Source organism: Diachasma alloeum, unplaced genomic scaffold, assembly GCF_001412515.2.
Source record: "Diachasma alloeum isolate Michigan unplaced genomic scaffold, Dall2.0 Dall_scaffold_00307, whole genome shotgun sequence".
In the NCBI taxonomy this organism is placed as follows: Eukaryota; Metazoa; Arthropoda; class Insecta; order Hymenoptera; family Braconidae; genus Diachasma; species Diachasma alloeum.
The window spans coordinates 785,329-803,295 of NW_021680446.1; the positions used below are offsets into that span (position 1 = coordinate 785,329).

Sequence of the window (17,967 nt, forward strand, 5' to 3'; positions counted from 1 at the left end):
GGGGGGGCAAAGTCCCCTCCCCCGTGTTGGCGAGCGAAGCGAGCAAGGGGGCGGAGCCCCCCCAGTATTTTAATAAAAATGTTTAATAGTAAAAGTTTTCGGTACATGGAGGAATATTGTTTTTTAGTCTGGAGGCCAGAACAGTCGAGTTCACTTCAACGTTGTGAATTCAAACGACGCAAAGCCCACCGTAAATCCAATGAAACCGGGAAAATTAACAAAGTCTTTGTCGTTCGTATCGTCTTACGGTCTGAAGCGTTCAAAGAGCTTTAATAATTCCGATGCCCTTGCTTACAAAGCCAACAACATCCTCGATGCAGCCGAGCTGGGGAAGTTTCCGGTTCCGGTTCAGGATGTTTTAATCAAGGCCATTGAAGGTACCTCAACATTCTCCAGTGATGAAACTTGGATAATTAATTCCTTCTGCGTGTTACAGATCCGAATACTCTGAACTCGAGAGCATTAATGGATCTGGTCAGACACATTCTTGGGAGAATCGTCGAAAACAAACGCTATGCCGAGCCCGCGGCTAAAGTCTGCATAAAAATTATAGAGGTATAAATACAATGGAGTTAGGCCGCTCATGAATATTCATTACGAGTTGTTTTCCGAGATCGGTAGTAATCGTTTTATTAGTATTTCCGGATGAAATTTCACAAATAATTGAGGGTTGCTAGTCTTCATTGGCAGATGATAATTCATATGATGAACAATTGAAATTGTTGATTGATGATCGTTGAATAAGGAATTATGAATTTCTCAAAATGACTCTCGACGACTGATAATGTTATTCATTTAATGTAATTCAGCGGCTTCGGGATGAAGAAAAAATACTGAAATGCGGGTGCCTCCATCTCGTATTTTTAAACAGTCCTTAAAATTGTTTATCCTCAATTGCTAAATCATGAACAAATTTTTCAAGAATCCTTCAGATTTTTTCATCCACTTTCCACTGGGAATTCACGACGCTAAGTTTCCCTCATCTTTCAGTATTTTTTTTATTCTCGAGGCTTCGTAATTCATTTTGTAATTGTACTTGAATATTATAATTGTACCGACCCCCATAAATATTTCATATATTTCATTCACAATTGTAATTTAATTCTAGAAAATGACAATGTCAATTTATTTATTTATTTATAGATTTATTATTTATTTATGGATTTTTTAGACATTTATAGACAAATAAAATAATTTATTTTATTTGTCTATAAATTACAATGTCAATTTATTTCGAGAAAAAAAATTGGAGAATTTTCTAGAAAAATCTGGAATTTGCTAGAAAAATCTAGAATGTTCTAGAATTCCGATAGATGGCGCCACTATCGATAAGGAACCATAAGGACTTTTCCCTGAATGCCCCCCCTCCATAATGAAAACATAGACGTATCCACGTAAAAAAATACATAATATGGGCCAATTGTTTATATTTTTTTTATATAAATTGGGCCAATTTAAGATGTTTTATAGGGGACGGTGGGGCAAAATAAAACACGGGGCAAAGTGAAACAGCAAGAAAATCTTGTGATCTAAGGAAGATAGGACGATTTTCATGAAAACCTTTTTTGTAGAGAATTTTACAAGCTACAAAAAAGGTCCTCTTCAAAAATGTCCTATCTCCTTTAGATGACGAGATTTTCCCACTGTTTCATTTTGCCCCGTGTTTCATTTTGCCCCATGCTCCCCTATATTTTTCAAAATATAAATTTTTCCGTGTGGAAATGGTTACTTTGGCTATTCCAGAAAGAAGTGAAAGAGACTTTTTTGGAGTCTCTCCTGAATATGTGCCAGCAGTGGTATCAGGACCAGAGCAGATCAATTGACGACGTCTCGTCGTGCCACAAATTTGCGGCATTCATGACATTCCTCAATGAGATGTACTGTCAGGTATTGATTCTATCTATGAATTAATTAATTACCCTCGCTCCGAGGGAATTGATTGTTCGTACGTAAAAACAATGAGATGATCGATCGAATTAATTTTGACAGCTGAAAAGGCGTCAATTGCAACTCAAAACGCAACAGGAGGGAGTTCCCCCGGGTCGCGTCCTCCTGACGCTCCTGTGGAAGTCCTGTCAGGACTGCCTCCAGCCGTCATTCATCAACTCTCTCCCAGAGGTAATAATAATTCCAGCAGCGAAGCGGTAAAACAGTTCAAGTCGATTTTTACTGCTGGCCAGTTTTCCATGAATATCTCGGAACCTAAGCCAGATAGCAAAATTTTTGTGTGAACCTTTTTTGCAGCTCTCAACGCGCTCTACAAAAAACGTTATTCCAAAAATTTCGCTATCTCCCTTAGATTCGGAAATATTTCCCAAAAATTAACTTTGAGATGAGTCGACTTAAACCGTTTTACCATTTCGCTGTTGAATTAAAACCAAATAGCAAAACCAATATAGCAATTAAGAGCTCTTTCATTCCCCCAGACGAACTGCTTGTTTTTCATTCTGACGTGCATTGGCAAGGATTTGGATAACGAACTGCCAATTCAACTAGAGCAGCTGTTGGCATGCGTTCGAGACGCATTTCTCGCTGAAAATTCGACTCTACCAGCTGTGAGGAAAGTTCTACTGCAAATAATTGAGCTGCACGCGGCGCACTGGCAACTGCCCGCCCCAGCACTCGTTTACTATTACCCTGGGTCCACGAAGTCCTAGCGGTCAGAGCGGCGATCCTCCTGACGTTCGGCGAAGATGACTTAATGAATCCGAAAAAATTGAAAAAACTAGGAGAATTCAATCCATTGTGAGGGGGCCTCACCAGACGTCTAGCGTCGACATCCGGTAGCCTTGAGGATTAGCACATGAAATACGAAATCAATATTTTCCACGAAAATACTAGTTAAATTTTTAACTAATTTATTTATTTAGGGGAGGGTGGGGTAAAACGGACACTTGACTTTTTGATCAATTGAGCTCAGTTCAGGCTCATCGCAAAGGGAAATAATTGTTCTTTGTATTGAAAAAAAATTAATAAGTTTATCAACATTTCAACCCCTCATTGACATTTTAAAAAAGTCAAAAGTGTCCGTTTTACCCCGGCCTCCCCTAATTTCAATTAATTTCATATGGATATACCTTCATTTTAAAGAATTAAAATTCTGGTGAAGAATTCAATCCTCAACAACTCTTGGCGTGACCCAGGACTGAAAAAATTTAACGTCAATAAAAATATAAAAAATACTCCAGACAGTCTCCCGGACACTTCAACTCCCGCAAAATTGAATTTTCATGTTTAATTTCCTTTGTACTGCTAACGAGCGCTCCCAGCCCCACGTCTAATTGCAATACCTCATGTTTAATTATTTAAAATAAAGAAGAAAAAGAGATAAACATAAGATGATTTACAATGTTAAGAGTGACCTTGCTGAGGTAATTAAGATCACCCTTGATCTCGTTTTTTCCAGGTCGTTGCGATGAAAATAAAATGATGAAATTCAAATTTTCCATTATTTCCCCTATCCCAAAATCTTCTGGGTTTTTTTTTTTCATGAATTTATTAATTAATGATGATGACGAGGGATTGGAGACGAGCAGAAAATTCAATTGAAGAGGGGCAGCGCGCGATTACGCAGGTAGAGGTGAGCCCAAGAGAGTTCTCTCGAGTAACCAGGCAAAAGTTTGAAGAAGGAGAGGCGATTTTACGGCGCGGGTGGAAGAGAGACGAGGCAAAATAGGCCGACGACTTTCACCTCACAGGTTGGCGGAATCGCTGTGCTCTTGGCCCACCAACCCGCAACTACACGGTTTTGTTACCGCCTCACGGACCTCACTGACGTTCCTCTTGGAAGTGGGGTACATCCAAAGGAGACTTTATTCACTTTTAACACACGAGGAGTAGTCGGGCTTTGGTGAACGTGTCAAAACGTTTTTTTTCACTCTCCCTGGTGAGAGAGACTCCCTCACTCGGGGATTATCTATCATTTTTTAAATGAATGATGAGGATTCTGGAGTTTACCCGGAGCTGTGGGCGACGAGTGAAGGATTGAAATCCCAAAATTTAGGGCTATTTTTTTTTAAATTTTAAACTGCGGAAGATCGAAGTAAAGTAAAATGTGGAAACTGCTCGGAAGGCGGTTTTTCAGTGCTGCCCTGTGCTTTTTCGTCGCCTTCGTGTTCCCCAGGGCCAGTGGTGAGTGTTCAATTAATTATAAAATCATTAAGGGAGACATTCGGCGGGGAATTCTGGCCCGTCGAAAGGGCCTGGGGTTTCCCGTTTGCTCGCGGCTCACGTGAGAGTGAAAGCTACGCGTGTCACATACGAGTTTCCCCAGGAATGAAAAAAAAAAGTCCATCACTCGTGCGGGAAAAAGAGTTTTTCAATTTCTTTGTCAGGAGTAATGATTATTGGGTAATGGTCAAGGGATTACATTACTCACGTGAGTGAAATTGCAAGGACACGGGATAGGATGATTTAAACATGACAGCTTGATAATTATCTCGGCACTTTAAAATCAATGCTCCGGTGAATCACCGACGGCTGAATCAAGATTACTCTACCCCCAGAGCTCATTAATATTGATGGGGTAAATTTTGTAGGTGCATAATTAATTTTTTTTGCAGATGCCTATGGGAGATATACCGACAAGCAGAGGTACGACGGGTGGTACAATAATCTGGCGCATCCGGATTGGGGATCTGTTGGTACATAAAAAATCGAAGAGACTCAGGGAATTCGCTAGAAAATTCTATTGAACTTTCTGTTAGTGTTGGGCTGTTTCTAGAAAAATCTAAATTGAATGCGTATTGAATTGAATTCAAATTCAATTCAATTCAAATTTGATTTATTTGAATTGAATTCAAATTGTGTAGGAAAATCTAAATTTATTCTGTTGCTAGGGGGCTCCGCCCCCCGCTCGCTTCGCTCGCCAACCGCCGGCGGGCTCCGCCCCCTCGCTCGCTTCGCTCGCTCCCCCCTATCTCCCTGAGTTCAAATAAGGATCGGAAATACCCAGTCTTTATCACATCGTTGAATAGTGACATAATAACTATTTTTTCAATGCTTTGAGGCACTGAATTTTGCCAGGTGTTGGATAACTGATATCAGTGGTAGTCATTCTCAATAGATTCGGCTCCATATAACCCCCATATGACCCCTATGAACTTCTTTGACCCTTGTGACCCCTATGACCGTCACGATCCTGATGACCCTCGTGGCCTGTATTGTGTGACCCTCATGACCCTCGCGACCCTTATTTTCATCCCTTGTGACCCTTGGAACCCTTACGATCATTTTTGACCCTCGTGACCTTTGAGACCCTATGACCCTTGTGAACCCTGAAAATTTTTGCGTTGTCTTAATTAACAAAATTATTATACAGACAGATTCTACTGCGGAATTCGATAGAATTTTCAAGTTTTTTCTATGAGTTTTGAATTTTCGTTTGTCTCTATTTCATTTTTGATATGATGTTATTTTGTGTAGAAAGCAGGTTGATTCGAAAAGTGCCCGCTGCTTATTCAGACGGGGTTTACATGATGGCGGGGCAGGACAGGGCATCCCCGAGGAAATTGAGTGATTTGTTCATGCGAGGGGCCGATGGAATTGCCTCTGTAAAGAACAAAACAGCTCTATTCGCCTTTTTCGGTAATTAACCATTCTCGTCCCATAATTTTACCCCGGATTTTACCAAAATCAATTGACATTTAAATAAAAAATGATGAATCTGAATTTCAGGGCAACTTGTAACCGCTGAAATAGTGATGGCGAGTGAGAGTGGATGTCCCCTGGAGCTTCATCGAATAGACGTAGAGAAATGCGATAGAATGTTCGATAGAGACTGCCAGGGGAGCAAGTACATCCCGTTCTTGCGGGCTGATTACGACAGGAAGACTGGCCACAGTCCCAATAGCCCTCGGGAACAGCTGAACAAGGTGACCAGTTGGATCGATGGGAGCTTCGTTTACTCCAGCAGCGAGGCCTGGGCGAACACCATGAGGTCCTTCGTAGACGGGAGCTTTCTCATCGAACCGATCAGGCAGTTTCCAGTCAGGAATACCATGAGGGCTCCGCTCTTTAATCATGCCGTGCCCAGCGTTATGAGGACTATGCTGAGTCCTGAGAGACTTTTTCGTACGTTAATGACCGCTAATTTCGTGAATTCAACGCCGAAAACCGTTTTTTGGCTTCCGGGTGGAAGCCTTGTATTTGAGCGATTTCTCGATTTTCCTATTTTGATGGCAAATGGTCTAGAATGTTATGAAACGTGAAGAAATGATGTTTTTAGGGTCATGTCTATGTGTATGTGTTTGACAACTTGAGTTTTTGGTGATCAATTTTTAGAAAATTCAACATTAATACGGGGAAATTTGTCGATGAAAGTCGGGAATTTAGGCTCATGGTAGCTATGATTAAGCTTCACTTTGGTGCGCAGTTTCAGCCCGATCGGTCCAGTAGTTCCTGAGATATAACAACTTCTTTATATTTCGTTTTTCCTCAATACCTCAAAATCTGCTCCACCGATTTCATTTTTTTTTATTTCAAAATACTCGTCTCGATGGCCTCTATCTAGATCAATCGAAATATATATACCCGTTCAGACAAAATTTGAAGATATCGTCGTTTTTCNAGTTTCAGCCCGATCGGTCCAGTAGTTCCTGAGATATAACAACTTCTTTATATTTCGTTTTTCCTCAATACCTCAAAATCTGCTCCACCGATTTCATTTTTTTTTATTTCAAAATACTCGTCTCGATGGCCTCTATCTAGATCAATCGAAATATATATACCCGTTCAGACAAAATTTGAAGATATCGTCGTTTTTCCGTTTTTTCATGAAAAATCTTGTTTACACGATAACTTGATAAAAAATGGAGATAGCGAGTTGAAATTTGGTATGCTTCTAGCTTTTATAACATAAAAGGTTGGTATTGTGGATGAGCCCCATCGACCGAGCGGTTCTTGAGATATTCAACCTTTTGTGTAAATATATTTCTTCAAATATCTGATAAACTACTGTACAGATTTCAATTTTTTTTTTGCAAAATACTTGTCTCGGTGGCCACTATCTAGATCAATCAAAATATGTACACCCGTCCATACAAAGATTCAGAGACATTCCCGTTTTTCGTTTTTCAAATTTTTCCATTCTTGCACGCCCGATATTTTGAGAAAAAATGAAAATAGCAAGTTGAAATTTGTTGTGATTATAGCTCTTACAATATTGAAGATTCGTATGTTGGATAGGCGCAATCGGCCGAGCAGTTTCGGAGATATATAACCTGTTGTATAAATCTATTTAATTAAAAGCTTGAATATATCTTCCCGTAGAAGTCGCATGAGCCCCCGCTTGTTCTTGTATTCAACACCTGTGACCTCCTCAATAACTAACTCCCACTGTTTTCAGTTCTGGGCGATCCTCGATCCAACCAGCATCCAGCCCTCCTAGCCTTCGGGATAATTTTCTACCGCTGGCACAACGTGATGGCATCGAGAGTTAAAGCTCAGAACCCAGAAATGTCGGACGAGGAAGTCTTCCAGAGAGCGAGAAGAATCGTTGTGGGAACGATTCAGAACATAATAATGTACGAGTACCTCCCAGAACTCCTGGGGGAGCAGCTGCCGGAGTACACTGGCTACAAGCCAGACCTGCACCCAGGCATTTCCCACATGTTCCAGAGTGCGGCCTTTCGGTTTGGCCACACGATGATCCCCCCCGGGATCTACCGGAGGGACGAGAACTGCAACTTCAGGCCAACTCGGAGCAGCAAACCCGCCATTCGCTTGTGCACCACTTGGTGGAACTCCAATCAAGTTCTATCCAATTCCACGGTTGAGGAGTTGATGATGGGGATGGGGTCGCAGCTGGCAGAGAGAGAGGACAATCTGCTGAGCAACGACATCAGGAATAATTTGTTCGGCCCTCTGGAGTTCTCCAGACGGGACCTGGGGGCCCTCAACATCATGAGGGGACGGGACAACGGCCTTCCGGACTACAACACCGCGAGGGTTCACTTCAAATTGCCCAGACGGACCTCTTGGAACGAAATCAATCCCGAACTCTTCAACAAGAACCCAGAGTTGCTGAGAAATCTCATGGAGATTCACTCTAATAATCTGGACAACATAGACGTTTACGTCGGGGGAATGCTAGAGTCCACGGACGGACCCGGGGAATTATTCTCAGCCGTCATCAGAGAGCAATTCCTGAGACTGAGGGACTCGGACCGCTTCTGGTTCGAAAACGCCGACAACGGGATCTTCACGAAGAGCGAGATAGAGGAGATTAAGAGGGTGAGACTGTGGGACGTCATCGTGAACTCCACGAATATAAGCGAGGCTGGGATTCAGAGGAATGTCTTCGTTTGGAGGGAGGGGGATCCCTGCCCCCAGCCTGACCAGCTCACTGGGGAGATGCTGGACCCTTGCGTTCCTCTCAGGAGATACGACTATTTCGAGGTGACACATTCTATTGGATTTCTATTGAAGTTCTATTGGAAATTTTCCAATAAAATTTCCTAGCGAATTTGCTATTTTTTTGGGACAGTTAAGTGCGGGTAGCGAGATGAAAACTTGACGAGTTATTCGAGACAATGACTGAAATGAGAGGAGACGAGACAAATGAGACGAAAGACATGACGAGACGAGACGAGTTATTCGAGACAATGACAGAAATGAGACGAGACAAATGAGAGGAAAGACATGACGAGACGAGACGAGTTATTCGAGACAATGACAGAAATGAGACGAGACAAATGAGACGAAAGACATGACGAGACGAGACGAGTTATTCGAGACAATGACAGAAATGAGACGAGACAAATGAGAGGAAAGACATGACGAGACGAGACGAGTTATTCGAGACAATGACAGAAATGAGACGAGACAAATGAGACGAAAGACATGACGAGACGAGACGAGTTATTCGAGACAATGACAGAAATGAGACGAGACAAATGAGAGGAAAGACATGACGAGACGAGACGAGTTATTCGAGACAATGACAGAAATGAGACGAGACAAATGAGACGAAAGACATGACGAGACGAGACGAGTTATTCGAGACAATGACAGAAATGAGACGAGACAAATGAGAGGAAAGACATGACGAGACGAGACGAGTTATTCGAGACAATGACAGAAATGAGACGAGACAAATGAGACGAAAGACATGACGAGACGAGACGAGTTATTCGAGACAATGACAGAAATGAGACGAGACGAGACAAACAAGGCGAGAGGCATGACGAGACGAGACAAAAAGAGTTATTCGAGACAATGACAAAAATGAGACGAGACAAACGGGACGAGCGACATGATCAGACGAGACGAGAAGAGTTATTCGAGAGAATGACAGAAATGAGGCGAAACGAGAAAAGCCGGTCGACAACGAGAGGCGAGACAAGAGTCGAGAGAGCCTCCCCTCTCTGTCCTTCTGCTTTTTTTCCGTGCAAATTGGATTATAGAGACGAGACGAGACGAAACGAGAGAATCTCTCAATTCTCGACGAGACGACAGAAGAAATTGCTCTCGTATTTCGATACGAGACGAGACGAAACGAGAGAATCTCTCAATTCTCGACGAGACGACAGAAGAAATTGCTCTCGTATTTCGATACGAGACGAGACGAAACGAGAGAATCTCTCAATTCTCGACGAGACGACAGAAGAAATTGCTCTCGTATTTCGATACGAGACAAGGCAAGAAGATATAGTTTGTCTCATCTCGCGGCATCACTAGCTTGATGTTTATCTCGGACGTAACGATACAGAATACTCGAAACCCGTTATACGAATTTCGGAAATGATAATTCATTGTGGCTCGCGCCCCATTTTTTAATGCAAATTTTCCGTACGTTTAAGGACATTCTATTGTCACTCATGCGTTCATAAAAATGGTAATGAATGCAGCGGAGAATTTTTTTTCATTTCAGGGAAGCGAGCTGGCTTACATTTACGCCTGTGTCTGCCTAGGTTTCATACCGATTTTATGCGCGGGAGCCGGATATGGCCTCGTCAAGCTGCAGAATCGCCGCAGACGACGTTTGAAAATCGTTCAGGAGGCGATTAAAAAGCGAAGTGGCGCTGGCAATGTTACGTCGGCAAATGTACACGGAAGAATATCCGTCGACAAGATGATTGTCAGAGAGTGGCTGCACGCTAATCACAAGCGTTTGGTCAAAGTGAAATTTGGCCCGGAGGCCGCACTTCACATTGTCGATAGGAAGGGGGAAAACTTGAGGACTTTTGATTTTGGGGGGGTCAATGTTGTCGGTGTTGAGGAGTCACAGGGGGGTGATAATGGGAAGGCACTGATTCTCCTCAGAATTCCACGCGATTACGATCTCGTCCTTGAGCTAGATTCGCTCAGCTCTCGTGCCAAGTTTATCGCTAAATTGGAGACGTTTCTCACTTCTCACAAGAAGCATTTGTCGATTGTGCAGACAAATCGTGACATTATGATTGCTAAGGCGGAAACTAAGGAGAGAAGGCAGAAAAAATTGGAGCAATTCTTCCGAGAGGCTTATGCTCTCACGTTCGGACTGAGGCCGGGGGAGAGGAGGCGGAGGCGATCCGAGGAGAGCGACGGGGGTGAAGTCGTCACTGTCATGAGGACTTCTTTGTCGAAGAGCGAATTTGCGAGTGCTTTGGGCATGCGGCCCGACGCCGTCTTCGTTAAGAAGATGTTTAATATTGTTGATAAGGATGGAGATGGGAGGATATCGTTTCAGGTGGGTCTCCCCGACGAAAAATGAGGGAGATAAATTGATTTTTTCGTACCATTTTTCCTCAGGAATACGAGAAAAATGAAGGGAAAATTCCCTCTCAATTTGTTTTTGGGATTTAACATTTACGAACATTTCCGTAAAGCTTCGTATAGGTACTTGACATAATTCATGCACTCACATTCCCATATTTGAATTCAATGATTATATTTACAACATCGAAACAACAAAACTCAATTTTAATGGAAATTTTTTTGTTGGAGATTTTTTTGATTTTTTTTTTCTGAAAAATTGCAACAACAGTCGCAAACATTCAGTCAACAAAATCTGCAACAAAAGAATATTCAGTCAAAAACGCATTCAACCAAGGCAGTGTCACCTTTGTGACCCTCGTGACCCTAGCGAGTCCTTTTTTGTGACCCTTGTGACCTTACCTCAAGTGGGGAGAGCACCTGATCATAATCGGAAGATCTCGGGTTCAAATCTCAGTCTGGACTTTGGCATTTTTTCAGTAAATTTGTCTTGTCAATTAATATTGAGAATTATCCTGGGTCCCCTCATACCTACTCCAAAATCCTATCCAGCAATATCCAGTGACACCCCAATATGTGGAACGCTGCATGAACCTCCGTCTTCTGTGAAGAATCTCTATAATTCAGGAGAAATAATGGAGATGGATTTTTTTCATTATTTTTCCCGTAATTCCGGGGAAAAATTTAACGGAAAACATAAGTTAAATCGTGGCGCCAAAGAAATCGTAATCATGCCTCTTTCAGGAATTTTTGGACACAGTATTACTATTTTCCCGAGGAAAAACCGAGGATAAGTTGCGAATTATCTTCGACATGTGCGACAAAGACAGCAACGGAGTTATTGATAAAGAGGAGCTCTCAGAAATGCTGCGCTCATTAGTGGAAATAGCGAGGACTACCTCACTCTCAGACGATCACGTAACTGAACTAATCGATGGAATGTTCCAGGTAATTTCTTCCCCATTAACGGTGTTTATCCAAAATCACAAGTATTAAAAAAAATTTTTTTCATCTGAGAGAGAAAATTGAATAGAACAATAAAGTAGGATCGAAACTTTCAAATATTTCCTCTTTTTGCCCCTTCTATTAGGGGAGCATGGGGCAAAATGAAACACGGGGCAAAATGAAACAGTGGGAAAATCTCGTCATCTAAAGGAGATAGGACATTTTTGAAAAGGACCTTTTTTGTAGCTTGTAAAATTCTCTACAAAAAAGGTTTTCATGAAAATCGTCCTATCTCCCTTAGATCACAAGATTTTCTTGCTGTTTCATTTTGCCCCGTGTTTCATTTTGCCCCACCGTCCCCTATGTGAATTATAAATTTGAACATAAATCCCATAAGCGCCCGCATATAAAGAAAAATTTGTTTATTTATTTCTAGCGAGGCCATTGCGATCAATTTTTTTCTCAGCCAAAAAAATAACAGAATTTTCCTTGAACACGAAAAACTAAAATTTGGTGAAAATGGCTAAACATCCTTAATAGGATGAATATTTCAGGAGCGAAGCGGTAAATCGGTCCAAGTCGATTTAGACAATTGATCGGTTTTTGATAAATATCTCGGAACCTAAGGGAGATAGTAATTTTTTGACCTTTTTTGTAGAGCGAATTGAGAGCTACAAAAAAGGTCGTAATGAAGATTTCGCTATTTCTCTTAGATTCGGAGATATTCTTCGAAAACTCAGCAAAGAGCTAAGTCAACTTAAACCGGTTTACCGCTTCGCTGCTGATTTGGATTCCTCATTGTGGAATTAACGAGTGTTGCAGGACGCAGGATTGGAGCGCAAAGATTACCTCACGTACAATGATTTCAAGCTCATGATGAATGAGTACAAGGGGGATTTCGTGGCCATCGGATTGGACTGCAAAGGAGCGAAACAGAATTTTCTCGACACCTCGACTAATGTCGCCAGAATGACGACTTTTCATATCGAGCAGTTGCCCCCGGAGGCGACCAAGAGCTGGGCGCGGAAGCAGTGGGACGGGGTGTCGACGTTCTTGGAGGAGAATAGACAAAATATATTCTACTTATTCATCTTTTACGTGATTACCATTGCCCTCTTCGTGGAGCGATTCATTCGTAAGATCAATATCAATTCGATCAATTATTTCGAGAATTATTTTCTGGGCGAGATTTTCTGGAGGGAAAATACTCTATTTTTTTTTAGATTATTCCTTCATGACGGAGCACGTGGACCTTCGTCACATAATGGGGGTAGGGATAGCCATAACTCGGGGCTCCGCGGCTGCCCTCTCCTTCTGCTATAGTCTGCTACTACTCACGATGTCTCGAAATTTGCTGACTAAACTCAAAGAGTTTTCCATCCAGCAGTACATTCCCCTGGACTCTCACATTCAATTTCACAAGATAGCCGCCTGCACGGCCCTCTTCTTCTCGATTCTGCACACTCTGGGCCACATGGTGAACTTCTACCACGTGTCCACCCAACCGGTGTCTCACCTGAGGTGCCTCACGAGCGAGATGAGCTTCCCGAGCGACGCCAGGCTCACCATTTCATTCTGGCTGTTCCAAACTGTTACAGGTAGGTGTAGATGGACGAGCTATTTTTCGATAGGAGATGACGAAAAATATTGAAATGTGAACTATTGCTTTGAATATTCACTAAAAAAATTAAAGAATTACTTTTGTAATTCTTAATCTCTGAAGCGCGATTTTTTTTCGAACATTTTTTTTAATTGGCCTTCTCCCGAGGCCTCTTAATTTTGAGAATGAAAGAGGAAAAAAATGTGATAACAGTTTTTTTCTCGCCTTCAGGTGTATTTCCTCTTTATCTGCCCCTTGAATATTCACTAAAAAAAATTAAAGAATTACTTTTGTAATTTTTAATCCCTGAAGCGCGATTTTTTTTCGAACATTTTTTTTAATTGGCCTTCTCCCGAGGCCTCTTAATTTTAACAATGAAAGAGGAAAAAATGTGATAACACTTTTTTTCTCGCCTTCAGGTGTATTTCCTCTGGACCTGCCCCTTGAATATTCACTAAAAAAAATTAAAGAATTACTTTTGTAATTTTTAATCCCTGAAGCGCGATTTTTTTTCGAACATTTTTTTTTAATTGACCTCCTCTCGAGGCCTCTTAATTTTAACAATGAAAGAGGAAAAAATGTGATAACACTTTTTTTTTCGTCTTCAGGTGTATTTCCTCTGGACCTGCCCCTTGAATATTCACTAAAAAAAATTAAAGAATTACTTTTGTAATTCTTAATCCCTGAATGGCAATTTTTTTTCGAACATTTTTTTAAAATTAATCTCCTCCCGAAGCCTCTTAATTTTAACAATGAAAGAGGAAAAAAATGTGATAACACTTTTTTTCTCGCCTTCAAGTGTATTTCCTCTTTATCTGCCCCTTGAATATTCACTAAAAAAAATTAAAGAATTACTATTGTAATTTTTAATCCCTGAAGCGCGATTTTTTTTCGAACATTTTTTTTTAATTGACCTCCTCTTGAGGCCTCTTAATTTTAACAATGAAAGAGGAAAAAATGTGATAACACTTTTTTTCTCATCTTCAGGTGTATTTCCTCTGGATCTGCCCCTTGAATATTCACTAAAAAAAATTAAAGAATTACTTTTGTAATTCTGAACCCCTGAATGGCGATTTTTCCTCCCGAGGCCTCTTAATTTTGAGAATGAAAGAGGAAAAAATGTCATAACACTTTTTTCCTCACCTTCAGGTGTATTTCCTCTTTATCTGCCCCTTGAATATTCACTAAAAAAAATTAAAGAATTACTTTTGTAATTCTGAGTCCCTTTTCAATTGCTAAAAAACAAACGTCCATCTACCGGGTGGTTTGCCCTACCCGCGAGAAAGTTTGAATGAGCATCGCCGAGAGTTTTGAGGTCTCATGTGTTCTTATGATCCTACAGGGATCACCGGAATACTTCTCGTTATTGTGATGACGATTATCTTCGTGTTTGCGCATCCCACCATCAGACAGAAGGCTTACAAATTCTTCTGGTCGACTCACAGCCTTTACATCGCTCTTTACGCCCTGTGTCTTATTCACGGACTCGCTAGACTCACCGGGGAACCGAGGTTCTGGATGTTCTTCATTGGACCTGCCATCATATACTCCCTCGATAAAGTGAGCATAAAACAATTTTTTAACGATTTTTAATGACGATTTTTTGAATTCATTTCAGTAGTGAAGCGGTAAACCGAGATAAGTCGATTTTGACTATTAGCCAGTTTTTGCTGAATATCTCGGAATCTAAGAGAGATAGCAAAATTTTTCTCATGACTTTTTTTATAACGCTCTATTGGCTCTACAAAAAAGGTCATGACAAAAATCTTTCTATCTCTTTTAGATTCCGAGATATTCGTCAAAATCTAGCCAATAGTAAAAATCGACTTAACCCGGTTTACCGCTTCGCTACTGATTTCTTCATTAATTACTCCGAGAGGTGGGGCTAGTTAAGATAGAGAGAGTATTGAGAGACTATGGTTAAAAGATATTTTAAGAGACTAGAAATTGAACAATCGCTTAAACTGTAATTGTTTAATTGTAATTGATACTGTGATATTATCATTAGATATTATACATTATTGATATAAAAACAATTTGTTGGAGTGTTATTGGAGATATTTTTCCTCGGGTTGTGTAGATGAAAAGCTGGAACAGTAGCATCAAGGAAATAAAGTATTCTATTCTACTTGTCCAGAAAGAAATTCAGTACTAAATTGGTCAAACGGTTTAAGTCAATTCCATTCTAGCGCCAGTTTTCGATGAATATCTCAAATTCCAAAGGAGTTGGCAAAATTTTCGTGAAAATCTTTTTTGTAAAGAAAAGTGAAGACTATCGAAATAGATCTTACAAAAATTTCGCTATCTTTCTTAAGGATGTTCGACACCCTTTTAGCCAAAATTGACGTTGTTTTCATTTTTCTGGCAAATTATCGATGGGAGTGACGTGAAAAAATATAACGATTTTGTGGTTTGTCATTCTTTAATGGCTGACTCTTATACACATCTAGATGTGTATAAGAGTCAGCCATTAAAGAATGACAAACCACAAAATCGTTATATTTTTTCACGTCAATTCCATCATAAGTTTGCCAGAAACATTAAAAAAACGTGAATTTTGGCAGAAAGGGTGTAGAACATCCTTAAATTTCGAGTTATTCAACAAAAACTCAACTAGGAGCTAAGTCGACTTGAACCTATTGATCAGTTCACTACTGAATTGTTGAAATACATACACTGACTGATTAGTTATTGTTGACGAATGGATTTGGTTGGAGACGGGAGTCTATTCGGTCTCACCAAATGATCATTCTTCAATAGTTAACGAATCTCGTTTGGAATAAATGAATCAGTCTATCACTGTAAAAAGTGTATTTTTTTTTCTCTGACATTTGGACATTGAAAAACTGAAAATAATCTCTAAAAATGCGAAAAAACTTGAAGAAATAAAAAGCGAATTTTTCTATTCCCAGAAAATAATGAAAATCGAAGAGTCATTGCCAATGAAAGAACACGTGTCCGATATTCGGTGGGGAAGCCCCAAATCCTGAAACTTATTTCTTTTCAGGTCGTTAGCCTCAGAACGAAATACATGTCATTGGACATAATAGAAACGGAACTTCTCCCTTCAGACGTGATAAAAATAAAGTTCTACCGCCCACCGAATTTAAAGTATCTCTCGGGCCAGTGGATTCGGCTGGCGTGCACGGCGTTCAAATCCAATGAGTTTCACTCGTTCACACTCACATCAGCGCCGCACGAGAATTTTCTCTCCTGCCACATCAAGGCCCAGGGGCCCTGGACCTGGAAACTCCGGAATTATTTCGATCCTTGCAATTACAGTCCCGAGCATGAGCACCCGAAAATCAGGATCGAGGGTCCTTTCGGCGGGGGAAATCAGGACTGGTACAAGTTCGAAGTTGCTGTTATGGTCGGAGGAGGAATCGGCGTCACTCCTTACGCTTCTATGCTCAATGATCTTGTTTTTGGGACTTCTACGAATAGATATTCAGGGGTCGCCTGCAAGAAGGTATTGAGAGGGAAGAAGAGCTCTTGAGAGGCCTTGGAAGTGAAAAAAAATCAGTAGTGGAGGATTCCAGGAATCTTCCCCCAACAATCTCCGAAAACTTATTCGTACAATCACAACAATATTATCGATCACACAGTTAAGAAGGGAAAAATACAAATCCAAAAATTTTCAAGTCACTTGTCTTCACGGAAGTCATTCAAAAACACGAAAACGTATTTGTCGAACGGCTCAAATAATAGCGAAAACAAGAAAAAATAAAACTGCTTCAATCACAACATTTGCAAAACATCAATCAATATCGCTTGACTCAATCGTCCAAAAAAAAAATCAAGGAGTAAAAAACTTTTATTTCATCCAAAAAAATATCCCGCCTTCTTTTTACAGAAGACTTAAATCGTTTGCCCGCTTCGCTCCTGAAATACTGTAATTCGAGAAAACCTTTGCGCCAAGAATTCTCAGCCAAAAGGCGAAGAAAAAATCTGAAAGATGGCTTAAAAAAATGATTCCTATTATATAAACCAGACGAAGTGAGTTGAGGGTAATCTGAAGTGGATAGATAATTTTAAAAAATGTTCGAAAACACGAGGTGGAGGCGCCGCCATATTTGAAGCCTCAAGTATTTTTTTTCCTCCCGAGGCCTCTTAACTTTGAGAATGAAAGGGAAAAAAAATGTAATAACACTTTTTTCGTCACCTTCAGGTGTATTTCCTCTGGATCTGCCCCTCCCACAAGCACTTCGAGTGGTTCATAGACGTCCTGAGAGACGTAGAACGAAAGGATGTGACAGATGTACTCGAAATCCACATATTCATCACTCAATTCTTCCACAAGTTTGATCTCCGGACAACGATGCTCGTGAGTTAATCCCGGAATTGATCACCACTCGGGTCTAAATAGAAACCTAAACGCTAATTGATATTTTCTCTTCCAGTATATCTGTGAGAATCACTTTCAAAGGCTGTCGAAAAAGAGTATATTCACGGGGCTCAAAGCTATTAATCACTTTGGTCGTCCAGACATGACGTCATTCTTGAAATTTGTACAGAAGAAACACAGTTATGTTAGTAAAATAGGTGTCTTCAGCTGTGGACCGAGACCTCTGACTAAGAGCGTTATGTCCGCCTGTGATCAGGTCAACAAGGGTCGCAGGCTGCCATATTTCATCCATCATTTCGAGAATTTTGGATGAGACAAGCTCATCAACGTGGTATTTAATTGAAAATTTGTATATAAAATTTTTTAAATAGATTTTTTATGA

The 17,967-nt window shown here is 40.7% G+C and overlaps 2 protein-coding genes across 5 annotated transcripts in view; both read left to right on the plus strand.

Moving 5' to 3' along the window:
• LOC107039764 (MIF4G domain-containing protein) overlaps positions 1 to 2,891 on the plus strand; it is a 6,392-nt gene extending 3,501 nt beyond the window's left edge. For all 4 annotated transcript variants that reach the window (XM_015259539.1, XM_015259540.1, XM_015259538.1 and 1 more), the window contains 5 exons: positions 128 to 377; positions 437 to 555; positions 1,744 to 1,887; positions 1,990 to 2,118; positions 2,427 to 2,891. In XM_015259539.1, coding sequence (XP_015115025.1) covers positions 128 to 377; positions 437 to 555; positions 1,744 to 1,887; positions 1,990 to 2,118; positions 2,427 to 2,657 — 873 coding nt within the window. In that variant the 3' untranslated portion in view covers positions 2,658 to 2,891. The remainder of the gene's footprint in view (positions 1 to 127; positions 378 to 436; positions 556 to 1,743; positions 1,888 to 1,989; positions 2,119 to 2,426) is intronic.
• A 1,462-nt stretch (positions 2,892 to 4,353) lies between these two features.
• LOC107039719 (dual oxidase) lies at positions 4,354 to 17,898 on the plus strand. Its single transcript, XM_015259479.1, has 13 exons — positions 4,354 to 4,378; positions 4,563 to 4,643; positions 5,425 to 5,586; positions 5,677 to 6,072; positions 7,346 to 8,397; positions 9,872 to 10,669; positions 11,440 to 11,643; positions 12,463 to 12,775; positions 12,864 to 13,238; positions 14,583 to 14,800; positions 16,248 to 16,709; positions 17,409 to 17,564; positions 17,641 to 17,898. Exons 1-13 carry the CDS (start codon positions 4,354 to 4,356, stop codon positions 17,896 to 17,898), a joined length of 4,500 nt encoding a protein of 1,499 aa, XP_015114965.1.
• The last annotated feature ends 69 nt before the right edge of the window (positions 17,899 to 17,967 follow it).